General features: G+C 50.2%; 1 protein-coding gene across 2 annotated transcripts; it reads left to right on the forward strand.

The window, feature by feature from the left end:
• Positions 1–201: 201 nt before the first annotated feature.
• MORN3 (MORN repeat containing 3) lies at positions 202–13,651 on the forward strand. 2 transcript variants are annotated; one of them, XM_027043919.2, is made up of 7 exons: positions 202–334; positions 2,714–2,886; positions 7,811–7,968; positions 9,509–9,668; positions 12,504–12,688; positions 12,990–13,073; positions 13,415–13,651. In XM_027043919.2, the coding sequence occupies exons 2-6, from the start codon at positions 2,742–2,744 to the stop codon at positions 13,065–13,067; spliced, it is 726 nt and encodes a 241-aa protein (XP_026899720.1). In that variant the 5' UTR covers positions 202–334; positions 2,714–2,741; the 3' UTR covers positions 13,068–13,073; positions 13,415–13,651. The 2 variants fall into 2 exon arrangements, with proteins under 2 accessions (XP_026899720.1, XP_014919267.1); XM_015063781.3 differs by having other exon boundaries at positions 216–348.
• The last annotated feature ends 245 nt before the right edge of the window (positions 13,652–13,896 follow it).

Genomic DNA, 13,896 nt, shown 5'->3' on the forward strand with positions numbered 1-13,896 from the left:
GCCCACGCTGCGCAGCTATCGGCTGTGGGGTCTTCGGGCTCGCCCACCAGCCTTTGGCCACCAGGCCTATGTACCAGCGGCCCTCGACCTCCACAGGCCCTAAAACATCCTTCCCCACGCTGGCGGATCTGCACCCTTCCGGCTGCTCAGCGAGCGCAGTCTCCGCAGGAAGGGGCGGGCACTGCCGGTGGCTTTGCTAGGGCCCCGCGTTGCCATAGCGACCCCAGCCGGGCCAGGGACGCCTAGGCGCGAGCTGCACTCGGCGACTGAAGCTGGAGGCTGAGACCCCACCGCTCTCGCCCCCGGGGCTGAGGATCCAGGTTCCGCCTCGCAGGTGAGCTGGCGCAGGTGAGTGGGGTGGGTGCTCGGGGCGGACCCTCAGCCATCTGGGCCCCGCCCCTCCACCTTCCGTTGTAGTTTATTGCGATTTAGTATACAAACTACGGGGCAGAGTCCGCGCACCGCCTCATAAGGCTTCCTTCCCCTGTCAGTGGCTCACATATTAAGACCGCAACCTCCTCTTGAGTTGAACCTGTGTTCCCGGGAAAGTGTGGGACAGAGGATGATTTTATACTACACTGATGAGGCATTAAGTAACACCCAGTGACATCGTAAAAAAGTTATTAGGTTCTAGGTTCTCTTACACTTCTGAGTAAGCCAAGGAGAAAGTGTCAGTTTGGGGGTAATATGACACTACCAACTTTCTGAACATTTGCTAAACTCAACTTCAGTAAGCCACAATATCTAGCTAAGACTTAGGTTGGTTTCTTTATAGTATTTCAATTTTTACAGTACCTTCCCCTTAGGGTATCTGACGTTCCTTTTCCATTTATAGTAATGACATGTGAAGTCTCTTTCTTCACATGATAAATACATTGATTTTTAAAAGTGAATTAATTTACATATAAAAATCCATCATCATATAGGTGGTACTAGGAAATGGGAGGGGGGAAAACACATTAAATTTAAGGCCTGAGACTGTTTACTCCCTCCCAGCTTTTGCCCTTGCTGTTTTCTTTACCAGGAGGGACTTACCCTGTTCCTAGGCACGATTGTCAAAATAAATGCCAGCCTGTGTGCTTGGTCAGCCTGGTCAGACTCCTGGAGACCCTGCTGTAGCCCAACAGAAGGAACTTCTTGATGTGTGGGCCCAGTGCAAAATGGAAAAGGGGGCCCTCACCCACAAAATATTAAGAATTAAAAAACAGTGGGGCACCTGGGTGGCTCAGTCGGTTGGGTGACCGACTTCGGCTCAGGTCATGATCTCACAGTTTGTGAGTTCAAGCCCCGCGACGGGCTCTGTGCTGACAGCTCGGAGCCTGGAGCCTGCTTTGGATTCTGTGTCTCCCCCTCTCTCTACCTCTCCCCTGCTCACACTCTGTCTCTCTGTATCTCAATAATAAATAAACGTTTAAAAAAAATTTTTTAAATAGAATTAAAAAACAGTGACATCAAAGGAATAAACCAAGCACAGGCCCTTCTAAGGGTGGGCCCTGTTCGACTGCACAGGTTGCATACCCACAGGTTGCTGGCTGTGGGTGGTTGGATGCTTGAGATACCATGACCTCCTGAAACCTGCTCAGCCCAGAGGTCATTCCAATTGGTCAGTACCTATCAGGATATTGGTTAAATATTTCACTCTAGCCCCTTCTGCCAGCTCCACTGGCACTTGTGAGTATTGCCCAAACCCATGGAGCAGGATAGATGGTATTTGCTGAGGGGAAACAGATCCCCTGATTGGGAGGAGACCATCTTTATCACCTTGCACAAGCTGCGCCGAGACGCACAGATAGACATGAATGTCCTCACTGGAGATCTTGAGGACATGAAGAGCACAGGTGGTGGGGTCCCAGACTACAGAGAGACCTTAGACCACCCAGAGATTCCCTGCAACCCCCATCAGGCGTGGCAGGAAGGAGAGCCCTGGTCTGATGGGAAAACCTAAGCAGGTAATAAGGCAGACAAGTAGAATATCCGGGCAGAGGGCAGAGGTCATAGATAAAAGGATGACCATCCATCCTGGTGTGCCTGGGATCAGCCCAGTTTTGGCACTGAAATCCAAATTCCTAGGAAACCCCGCAATCCTAGGCAAACCCGGACAGTTGGTCACCCGAGATGTAGTATCCTTAGTTGGTGGGCTTTCCTGACCACTCCAAAAGCCAGGCCCTGAGCCTTTCCAGTACCCGCTAACAGATAAGGCAGGACCAAAAGAACTACAGTATTGGGTGCTGGGTGCAGAGAAGGTGTCCCTGTGGGCTCTGCTACAGCATCTGTCTGCCAGCCCAGAGTGGCCTGGCTAGCTCTTCTCCCCCCAACTCTCCCTGAGTGAATCCCACTGCTCACCACTGGGGGCTCCAGGCCAGGCTCTAGACTTAGGACCAGCATCCACTCTGACTGGTCCTATTGGTTATTAAATATGTGACTTTCAACCATCGGTGGGGGACAGCTTTGTCATCACAAACCCCCCTGCTCTACTGGTTTCCCTGGGTTCCCAAGCAATTGTGCCATCAGACCCACCTCAGGGAGGCCCTAGAGATGCAAAGGAGATGACAGACACAGGCCAGTCTAGTGCAGAAGGATCCCCCCCAAATGGCTGCTCATCTGCCCGGGGACTCCACCATTTGGGCTCAGACAAGTGCCTCCTCAGGAAGCCCCGGGATCCTGGCATTACTAGGGACACACTGAGCCCCTGATGTCCCTAACCCTTTGCCAGCACCTCTGGTCCCGCAGAAGCAGCCAACATGCCTGACTCCAAGTGCCTGCAAAAGTCGGAGCCCCTGTGGAAGGAGTGGGACCAGAAGGCCCAAAAGAATGGACTGAGGCACCAGGTGAATGCTGTCAATGGTGACTGCTATGTGGGCCAATGGAAGGACAACATGAAACATGGTGAGTGGGGGATCTTCAGGGGCTTGGGAGTATGGAGTCTGGGCCATGGTGGGTGATGGGGGCCAAGGAAGTAGCTGGCAGAGCTTGTCAGGGACGTAAGATATCATAAGACATGTCACCAAGGCTCCCCCAGGGGGTAAATGCTGCTGACCTGGACCAGCTGGGGGCCTCCACAGCTTGGGGCTCTGGAACCAAACTCAACCCTGACTTGAGATGACCAGGGACCAGCGCGGGACAAAGTGGTCTTGAGATACCAACCATAACCACGGCCTGGGTTCTAGGGACTCCAGCATAGTCCTTACCCTCTGAGACCTGGGCTAAGTTGGGCCTGGTTAGCAGGAGGAAAAGGAGCCCCCCAAACCACTTGCAGTGGTGATTCAAAGAGCTCTGATGTGGGGGTCTGACCAGTAATGAGTGAGAGAGGACACACACACACAAGCACATACACACACAACTAGCTGGGGCTTCAAATTTAACTGTAGCTTTAACCAGCAAACAGCATGGGGGTCCTTGTGGTACAAAATCAGCCCTGAAGAAAATCGAGTGTTTTTAAGTTTTATTTATTTAGGGGCACCTAGATGGTTCAGTTGGTAGAGCATGTGACTCTTTTTTTTTTTTTTTAAGTTTATGTATTTATTTTGAGAGAGAGATAGAGTGAGCAGGGGAGGGGCAGAGAGAGAGGGAGAGAATCCCAAGCAGGCTCCATACTGTCAGTGTGAAGCCTGATGCGGGGCTTGAACTCATGAACCATGAGATCATGGCCTGAGCTGAAACCAAGTGTTGGACACTTAACTGACTGAGCCACCCAGGTGCCCCAAGCATGTGACTCTTGATCTTGGGGTCATGAGTTCAAACTCTTGTAATCTCTACACCCAACATGAAGTTCAAACTCATGGCCTCAAGGTCAAGAGTCACATGCTCTTCTGACAGAGCCAGCCAGGCACCCCCCAAAAAACAAATTTTTATTCTAAACAGATGGTATGGCTTCTCACTCAGGACTTGAAATCCAGATGCTATGTTCTTAACCACTTTTCTGTCCTGCCTTCCTGAGCTAAGCACTTTGGAGTCCATAAAGCTGGGTCAGAATCTCAGCTTCACCAACTCTGGCCTTGAGGAACTAATTACCCCACTCTGAGCCTCAGTGTTCCAATCTGTAAAGTGGGAAAATACTTATCAGTAAAGATAAAAGATGACGTCTATCAAGTGTGTAGTCCAGGGTCTGTACAGAAGGGGAACTTCTTGAGTGTTCTTTGAGGGCTGAGCGTGGCAGGGATCACCACTCCTGAGAACTTTCCTTGTCCGGAAGCACTCCAAAGCTCACCCCACCCAATGTGCGACACAACACCACCACTCAGCACTGACTTAAAGGACAGACTTTATGCAGCTACTCCGGGCTTTGTGTGCAGTTAAAGATGCCTGTTTGTGTGCTTTAGTCCCTGTGGGCAGCAGGTGAGGTGGACAAGGCCCTAAACTAGGAATCAGGATCCTGAAGTTCTGACCCTGGCTCTACCACTGAACAGCTGTGTGATTTCGGGTAAGCCATCTCCCATTCTCTGGATCTCAGCTGTCCCACCTGTGATATGAACTCATGGGTTGACAAGGCCCTCTGAGCCCTTCTTCTGTGTGAGTCCTGCCTCCCCTAGGACCCTGGAGGCATAGAGCTGATTGGGCTGGGGCTCCAGAAAATGGACCTGTCAGAGAATCCAGACCCAGCCTCCCCTCTCTTCAAGACGTGCCTTTGACCACGCTGACAGGGGATTGCTGTGGTGTAAGCAGCCTGGAAGCAGTCAAAAGTCATCATCATTCAGGGCAAGGATTGGAGTGGCTAGTGCTTCCCCAGCCTGTTCATTCGTTCACTCTGCTAACACCCATTGCACTCCTAGTCCATGCCAGGCCCTGTACTGGGCATCTGCTTAATGCCAGCCCCCAGGGAGCTCCAGTCTCACAGAGAAGCCACACAGTAAGTAATATCCCATTTTAGAGAAGAGGAAATTGGGACTCGGAGAGAAGAAATTATTTATTGAGGGTCACATACCTATGTGCTAAATGACCTGGAGGCAGAAGCCAGCCTCCCAGAAAAAAAAAGGAAACATGCTGTCTCGAAAACTCAGTGACTATGTATGCTACATGGTGGAGAACCATGGGGATGACTATAAAGCTATGGCCTAAGATGAGGAGGATTACTGTCAAGAGATCCCAAAACAGATTCAGAATAAGACCAATGTCTATAAGCATTTTTACCCAGCAGAGTGGCAATCCTTCCTTGATTCTTTGCAGAAGAATAAGATAGAAGTTGAGTGATTGAGGGGTGCCTGGGTGGCTCAGTTGGTTAACCATCTGATTCTTGATTTTAGCTCAGGTCATGATCTCACGGTTTGTGAGTTCAAGCTCCTCATTGGACTCTGTGCTGACAGCACAGAGCCTGCTTGGGATTCTCCCTCTCCTTCTCTCTTTGCCCCTGCCCTGCTCATGCTCTCTCTCTCTCTCTCTCAAAATAAATAAATAACTTAAAAAAAAAAAGAAGTTGAGTGATTGGCTTATGCCTGCCCCAGGCTGAGACCTCCTCCTGGACCAGAGAAGCTGGAGCCAAAGTGTAAGATTTTAGGCAAGGAGAAGCATGTGGCTAGATTCTCTCTCTCTCTCTCTCTCTCTCTCTCTCTCTCTCTCACACACACACACACACACACACACACACACACACACACACATTCCTCTCTGGGGAAGGAACTGTCTCCCAGACGCTTCTGAGGGCCCTGGGAAAAGCCAGAACCTACTGTTTTCAGAGTGGGTGATTTGTTTATATATAGTGTGTACATAATAAAACAAGGTTATTTTGCATCAAAAAAATAAAAATAAAAGTGTGGCATCAGGATGTGAAGAGCGCCAGAGAGGAGACACAGAGGCAGCCATGAGAACACAGAGAGGTGATGTTTGAGCTGAGTGCAAAAGGATAAGGATTCACTTGGTAGAAGAGCATATCTTCTAGATGGTGGAATCAGAATGGAAGGCTTTGGGCTGTATTAAGTCTTGTTCAGTCTTGTTTTTGGAACTGACTGGAAGCCCATGTGCCCAGAGCAGAGAGAGTCAGGAGAAAGAGCAGGCAGGGCAAGGGTTCCAACCACAAAGGACCTTATTGGGGCGCATGGGGGGCTCAGTTCATTGAGCATCTGCTCTTGGTTTCCGCTAGGGTCATGATCTCTCATGGTTTGTGGGTTTGAGCCCGCCTAGGGCTCCACACTGCCAGTACAGAGCCTGCTTGGAATTCTCTCTCTCTCCCTCTCTCTCTGCCACTCCTGCACTCTCTCTCACTCAAAATAAGTAAATAAACTAAAAAAAAAAAAAAAAATAAGGACCTTTGAGGAGGTGGTAAATTTGCCGTCATCCCAGAGGCAAACAGTCTCATTAGACCAACTTGAATCACATGCCCTTCATTGAACCAATCACAGTGGCCTGGGCTGATTGGCTAGCCTTGCCAGGGGGAGGAGTCTGATCCATACAAACCTTAGGGATTGAGAGTTTGGGAGGTGCTGGTTCCCCAAAAGGAATACAATTAGAAGGAGGACAGGTATAGACAACCCAGTGAGAGCTCTACCTCAAGGGCAAAAATAATTGCTAACATCTTTCCTATTTGCAGGCACTGTTCTAAGTGCTTTCCATACGGTAATGAATTTAGTGATAGAACAACCCCATGAGATTCTCTCATCTCCCTTTTACCGATGAGGAGCTTAATAACATTGAGGCACTTAATAACATTAAGTTATTTGTGCAAGATCAGAAAGCTCACAGGGACAATGTTGGATTTGTTCCTGAGCTACCAAGGACCAAGACATGAATTGGCCCATATAGGTACTCCAGAAATATTTTATTCCTCCTTTTGTTCAACAAATGTCTTTGTTCAGCATGTATTTGTCTCCTGCAACTTGCCAGGCACTGTTCCTCGGTGCTGGGAATAGAGCGGTGAGCAGAACGGACCAAAGTCTGTGTCCTCAGAGAGTGCACATTCTCCTCATGGAGAGCTAGACAATAGACAATAAATGATAAGTGAGTGAATTGTCTGTTAGGTTAGGAGTTGATAAGGGATATGGAAAGAAACAGAGCAGGGTAAGAGAGGAAGATAGGCTTGTGATTTTACAGGGGTTGGTCAGGGTAAGCCTCGCTGAGAAAGATTTGAACAGAGACTTGCAGGAGGTAGGGAGTGAGTGAATATTTGAAGAAGAGCGTTCTAGGCCAAAGGATAAGCAGGTATAAAGGCCCTGAGGCAGAAGCATATCTGGCGGGATCCAGGAACAGCAGGGAGGCCATAGTGGTAGGAGAGGGTCCCCATGTGTGTTCTGGAGAACTGAAGAAATATGCAGAATATTTTCTAGAAATTCTGGCCATCTGGCATAATCATTCAGTATTATTAAGAGATAAAGCTAGGGGCACCTGGGGGGCTCAGTCGCTTAAGTGTCTGACTTCGGCTCAGGGCATGATCTCACGGTTCGTGAGTTCGAGCCCCGCGTCGGGCTCTGTGCTGACGGCTCCGAAGCCTGGAGCCTGCTTCGGATTCTGTGTCTCCCTCTCTCTCTCTGCCCCTCCCCCGCTCACACTCTGTCTCTGTCTCTCTCAAAAATAAGTCAACATTAAAAATATTAAAATAGAAAAAAAGAGACAAAGCTTATTATTAAGAGAAAAAGAAGTGGCAGATTCCTCCTTGGGATTTGTTAGAGGAATCTGGTTTCAGAGCAAAGGACTGGAGGAGTGCTATTTGTAGAAATGGAACTTTCTTGGTGTTTTCCCTACTGGTGGGTGTCTAGGGGCACAGACCCTGGCCCAGCCCTTGAGAACACCAGGGCAGCCCCTGAGGCCAAGGCAGACACAGCATCTGCCCCTCCAGCCCCATGGCTGCCGTGTCTGCAATCTTGGCCCGTCTCTGTGTCATCAGGAAAAGGAACACAGATCTGGAAGAAAAAAGGAGCCATCTATGAGGGAGACTGGAAGTTTGGGAAGCGAGATGGCTATGGCACCCTCAGCAATCCTGACCAAGAGAAGGGAAAGTATAGGAAAGTATACTCTGGCTGGTGGAAAGATGATAAAAAATCGGTGAGTGGTTCCCATCATGCTCTGGGGTGTGGGCCGGGCTGAAAGCAGGCTGTGTGTGTGTGTGTGTGTGTGTGTGTGTGTGTGTAGGGGGAGCAGTCAGAGAGGCCTGGGAGAAAAGGGGGGAAGGGTTGAGGGAAGGAGGACAAGGGCACTGTGTGCGTGGGAGAAGGAAGGGGTGGGGAATCATCAAGCGTTCTCAGAACAAAACCCAGGAAACAGGAAGCAAGAGGAGAGGGCCCAGGGAGGAGCCCATGAAACCCTGTGGCTACAAAAAGCCAGCCAGGCTGTGTGGGGGCCAAGTCGCCTCCCCCATCTCCCCCACTCATTTCCTGGCTTTCTTTTCCCTGGGCATTCCTTTCTAAGAATCCCCCTTCTGTTGGGCCTGAACAAGAAGGGGGTAGGAAAAGTGGGAGCAAGAAAGCAAAGGCCACACCCTTGGCCACAGAACAAGAAAGGAAGGTCCTGGAGGTAGAAGCCAGCCAGAGGCATATCCTCAACCCATAAGTGCCTGACCCCTCACCATAGGCCATAGAGACAGATAATAACACAGTGCTGCTATTGAACAACTGCTATTGCGATGCCAGAGTCACAGCATATGATGCTTCAGCTAACTCACAATATCGTCATCATCATCATCACTCATTTTATTCATAAGGAAACAAGCTCAGAGAGGTGAAGTGCCTTACCTGGGGTCACACACTGCTGGCAAGTGGTAGAGCTCAGGATTTCATGATCTCTGCTCTGAAACTGTTTACTGACCAGTAGGGAGAGAGATCCCAAAATAAACAATTCACATTTAATATGGTGTTAGGATAGAGGTTTTCACAGGGAGCCCATAGGAATTGAGAATTCAGGGCAGGCTTCCTGCAGGAGGTGATGCCAAAAGGTACAAAGACTTAAACGGAGGGAAAAAAGGAGAAGAGGAAGTAGCAAAGTGGAAGGAGCAAAGAATGTGTCAAACAGCAAGGTGTGTGTGCCCACAGGTAGGAGTGAGGGGGGAGGGGTAGGTGGGGGCCTTGAAGGCTATGTGGAGAATCAGGATTTTGAGGGGTAGATGGGCTGCTTAACCCAACTTCCTTAGGTGTGATCTGCGGGGAGTCCATGATTCTCTGTAGTTGTGGTGTTCATTTTTCTGGGGAGAAAGTCCATAACTGATCGGATTCTCTCAGAAGCATCTGTGACTTTTAATAGGGTCAAATCAAAGCTGAGGAGGGGGGCAAACATGATCAGATGTGCGACGTAAAGATCCGTCTAGCTGCTTACTGGGGGATGCATGAGGAGGGGAGAATGGGAGAGTTGGAGGAAGGGGACCCGTGAGGAGCAGAGACGAGATACTGGGCTGCATGAAGGTGACAGCATAGGGGTGGAGGGCAATGGGACAACCCGGGGAGCTTTTTCAATTCACGACCATGAGCTTGGGATGTAGGGCTGAGGGAGGAAACAGGGAAGTAGCCAGGGTGTGGCTTGGGTGCCAGGGAAGATGGGGGTGACTTTCCTGGTGTTGGGGACGCCATGAACAGGGACACCTTCCTGCTTTCAGGGCTATGGGATTCAGTTTTTCGGACCCAAGGAGTATTACGAGGGTGAGTGGTGTGGCGACCAGCGCAGCGGGTGGGGCCGCATGTACTACAGTAACGGCGACATCTACGAGGGCCAGTGGTTGAAGGACAAGCCGAATGGGGAGGGCATGTTGCGCCTGAGTAAGTGCCCCGCCCCAATAGCCTGCTGGCCACGCCCCACCCACAACCCTTTCTCCAGCTCCAGCTAAGATGAACGACGGGACCAGATCCCTGCCCTCAAAGAATTTATATTCCTTTTTTTCTTTTTTTAAGTTTATTTATTTATTTTGAGACAGGGTGGGGGAGGGGCAGAGAGAGAGGGAGAGAGAGAATCACAAATGGTCTCCAAGCTGACAGCACAGAGCCTGACCCAGCCTCAGTTTCACCAATGGTGAGATCATGACCAGAGCTAAAATCAAGAATCTGACTCTCAACCGACTGAGCCACCCAGATGCCCTCCTGGGAGCTTATATTCGAAAGGGGGAGCCTAACAATAAACATCAACAATTAAGACATTTTCTTATGGTCCTAATAATCATAGTCTATGCTTACACAGCACTGAGCTCACTTAATCCTCGCTATGGTCCTATAAGATAGATACTCTTAGCCCGATTTTACAGATGAACTGAGGTACAGAGAGGTTAAGTGACTTGCTCAAGGTCAATGCAGTCTGTTAGTCGTTAGATCCAAAGTGCTAAGGAATATCCCTTGAAAATAGAAAGGTGTGTTGGATGACAAAGGAGTTGTGGACAGGAGCGATTTAGATTGACTTATGGTCAGGGAATGTCTCCCTCAAGAGGTGACATTTGAACAGAAGACTTGAAGGAAGAGAAGGAACCTGATAGGCATTGAGCTGGGAAAGAACAGAGGAAAGAGTAATCAGTCAAGTAAACTGCCTTAGCGTCAGGACTTAACCCATTCCCTACATAGCAACCAGCATGAATTTTTTACAGATTGGACCTGGTGGCTGCCCTGCTTTCAACCATCCGTAGGCAGCACCATCTGGCCCTCCTCACCTAATTGTGCTTCCCACGTCTTCCTCTGGGAATCCCTTCATTTCAGCCAGACTCATGTTCTTCCAGTTCCTCCCACGCTTTCTGCCTCAGGGCCCTTGCACTGCAGTTCTCTCTTCCCCGCAATAGAAAGAAGATCCTCCAGGTCTTTGCACGGTCTCCTCCTCAGAGAGGCCTTCCCTGTTCACTCCACTAAAGCACATTCTCCTCAGCACCTGCTTGCTTCCTTTCCTTTTTAGCGCTAGGTGTATAACCTTGGGCAAGTTTCTTTCTGTCGGTGCCTCAGTTACCTCACCTGTAAAATGGGAGTGATAGTGGTACCCACTTTGTAGGTGCTACGAACACGTCTGGCACATAGTAGGCTATCTATAAAGCTAGTGCCATTGTCTCTCCAGACTGTGAGCTGGATAAGGACCTGGACTGCGTATTTATTTTGTTCCCCACTGTTTCCCCAATGCCTGGCACATAGTAAGTGCTCTTAGTGAGGACATAGACCAGAGCTCAGTCTCCTGAAAACTCAAGATTCCAACTTCCAGTGAGATTTGGCCAAACTGAGGCATTGGGGCCACTGAGGAGGGTTTAATCCAGTCACTTCTGTCTGTCGTCCTCAATCCCCCGGGCACCCAGTGCTGTGCCTGCTTTCAGTGAGCATCTGATAGCCTGCATTTAGTGAGCACCTGCTGCGGCCACACATAGTGTAAGGGTTCTAAGTGCATCATTTCTAGTGGCCCAGACTCTGGAGACAGCTTGCCTGGGTTCAAATCCCACCTCAAGCTCTTACTACCTACGTGACCTCGGGCAATTTGCTTAAACTCTCGCGCTTTGGTTTTCTCATCTGTAAAGTAAGGATAAAAATAAAACTTAAGTAGGGTATTGTGAAGGTTCACTGAGGTTTGTGGAGTGCTTAGCATGGTGCCTGACACGTAATAGTAAGTGTTCAACAATATTAGAGCTCATACTTGGAGGTAGCAGGTGTCAGCAAATTACAATCCTTGAACCAAATCCAAATCCAGCTCCACGTACGTTTTGGTAAGTAAAGTTTTATTGGCACACTGACTTGCTCATACATTTACACATTGTCCACGCTGCTTTCATGATTCGATGGCAGAGTTGAGTGGCTGTGACAGAGAACGTGTGACACACAAAGCAGAAAATACCGTCTGCCCCTTCACAGAAAAAGTCTGCTGACCTCTGACCTAGAGTTTATCCAGTATCCTTCTAAGCCCTTTCTGTGTTTTGACTTATTTAATCTCCACCGCAATTCTGTGAGGTAGGGGTTACTGTTATTCCCATTTTACAAATGAGGAAATGAGACAGAATGGTCGAGTGATCTGCCCGAGACCACATGGCTGCGAGTGTCTCAGCGAAGTGCTAGCTTTATTATTACTCCTTTTGCAGCACCACCACCATCCGTTGAGCAGGAGAGTTAATTCATGATTAAGAGCATGGTCTCCTGGGATGAACAGCCCTTGGCTTCAAATCTTGTCTCTGACACTTCCTAGCTCTGTGACCTTGAGCACGTCAGTCAAACTCCCTGAGCTTTCAAGCTCCATCTGTAAAAATGGAGTCTGTTATCCTTCATAGAACTGTTTTTGTGAGGAGCGCGTGAGGTCAGAAACATAGCAAAGAACCATGCGCAGAATGAGTGCTGGAAAAACATTGCCTCTTCATGTCAGTAGCTACATTTTGTATAAATAGGAAACGATGTTGCTCATCCAAAGTCAGGCAAGTAGTGGAGGCAAGACTTGGACCGGCTCTGATTCCGGAAGCCATTGACACCCCTAGGCTCTGACGTTTATAGTTCGGGCCTCCCAGACTCCAGGCAGCCCAGCCCAGGGCACTCTCAACATCTTGGTCTCCTTCTGGCTTCCCTGTGGGCACAGTGGCATGGGGAGGGGCCAACGTGGTAGTGGGGCCTGGTTAGGTGTGTCCAGCACCCAAGTGACCCTGTCCTTTCCCCCAGAGAACGGGAACCGCTACGAGGGCTACTGGCAGAGAGGCATGAAGAATGGGTCGGGCCGTTTCTTCCACCTGGACCACGGTCAGCTGTTTGAAGGCTTCTGGGTGGACGACGTGGCCAAGTGTGGCACAATGATTGACTTTGGCCGCGATGAGGCCCCTGAGCCCACCCAGTTCCCCATTCCTAAGGTGGGCAGCACCCACCAGGGCCCTGTGGCCACACCCAGAGAGACAGAAAACAGTACCTCCCCCCCAACCGCCCACACACACCCAGGCACATCCAGCCTGGCTAGGCCTAGCCCAGCCCAGCCCAGCCAGGGAACAGACCAGATTTTGTTTTCAGTCGTGGCATCCCCACGGAGACTGGCAGCGCCCAAGGCAGATAGCACTTCCAGAGTCGGCAGCACCCCACAAGGTGGGCAGCACCCCACAGGATGGCGGCCTGGGCCTTCCATGCTCCCCAATCCAACCCCTTACTGCTTCCCTCCAGATTGAAATTCTAGACCCTAATGGTGTGCTGGAGGAAGCCTTGGCCATGTTCAAGAAGACAGAGGAAGATGAAGATTGATGCCAGGTGAGGGATGGGCATACTTTCCCCCCTCGGATGTGGTTGAGAAAGCTCCTGGGGTCTCCTTTGGCCAAGGGGCTCAGGGGCAGGACCAGAGGGTGGGTTTCTTTCCTCCTGCAATCCAGCTGGTTCTTTTTGGTTCCTCCCCTTCAAAACTCATTTCCTCAAAGACCAGGTCCCTCCTGAAAGCCCTTGAGTAAGGTAGTTTGCCCCAGGCCTGCACTTGTGCATCTGTCCTAGCCCCTGTCCTAGCCCCTCCTCGTGTGGGTGTTAAGTGGGGTTCCAGGAGAGGGTGATGGTACAGCATCTTTGGGTCGCCAGCTGCCACCAGCCCCTTGCCCCTGCAGAGAACACACCAGAGCTTCTGGAGAAATTCAAGCCCGTCGCCCAACTGCTCAAACCGGTGCGGCTTCTGCAGAAGTGAGTGGTGACTCGGGCACACCCTTGGCACCCTCAGAGGGCACCTCACTCCTGCCAGCACTGGATCATCCTCTCCCCAGCTGGCTTTGGGGATCCTCTTGTTACAACTTTCATTCTGGGCCCCCATTCCTGAGCACGGGAGTATAAAGAACCTGGTGGCTTCAGCCCAGGGCTTGCGGTGTGTGATTGTGGGTGGAGTTCTGGGAAGGACTTTAGGTGAGGAAGACAGACGTCGCCACGGGCTGCATGGATTTACCCAGGGAGAGAAAGAAGTGTCTCTAGGTCTCTGACCTTTGAGATACTCCAGGGAGAAGAGCCGGTGTCTGGTCACATTGGCCACTAAGATTTGGGGTTGAGACAGAACCTGGCTTCTCAACCTAACACAGGAACACTCAACCTTAGGATCCTG

This window comes from Acinonyx jubatus, chromosome D3, assembly GCF_027475565.1.
Source record: "Acinonyx jubatus isolate Ajub_Pintada_27869175 chromosome D3, VMU_Ajub_asm_v1.0, whole genome shotgun sequence".
NCBI classification, from domain to species: domain Eukaryota; kingdom Metazoa; phylum Chordata; class Mammalia; order Carnivora; family Felidae; genus Acinonyx; species Acinonyx jubatus.

Excerpts from the sequence above, each read along its gene's own strand:
- MORN3 (XM_027043919.2), top strand. The coding sequence starts at position 2,742 with ATGCCTGACTCCAAGTGCCTGCAAAAGTCGGAGCCCCTGTGGAAGGAG. Across the intron at positions 9,669-12,503 it reads GGAGGGCATGTTGCGCCTGA|AGAACGGGAACCGCTACGAG; the intron begins GTAAGTGCCCCG and ends CCTTTCCCCCAG. Across the intron at positions 12,689-12,989 it reads CCCAGTTCCCCATTCCTAAG|ATTGAAATTCTAGACCCTAA; the intron begins GTGGGCAGCACC and ends GCTTCCCTCCAG.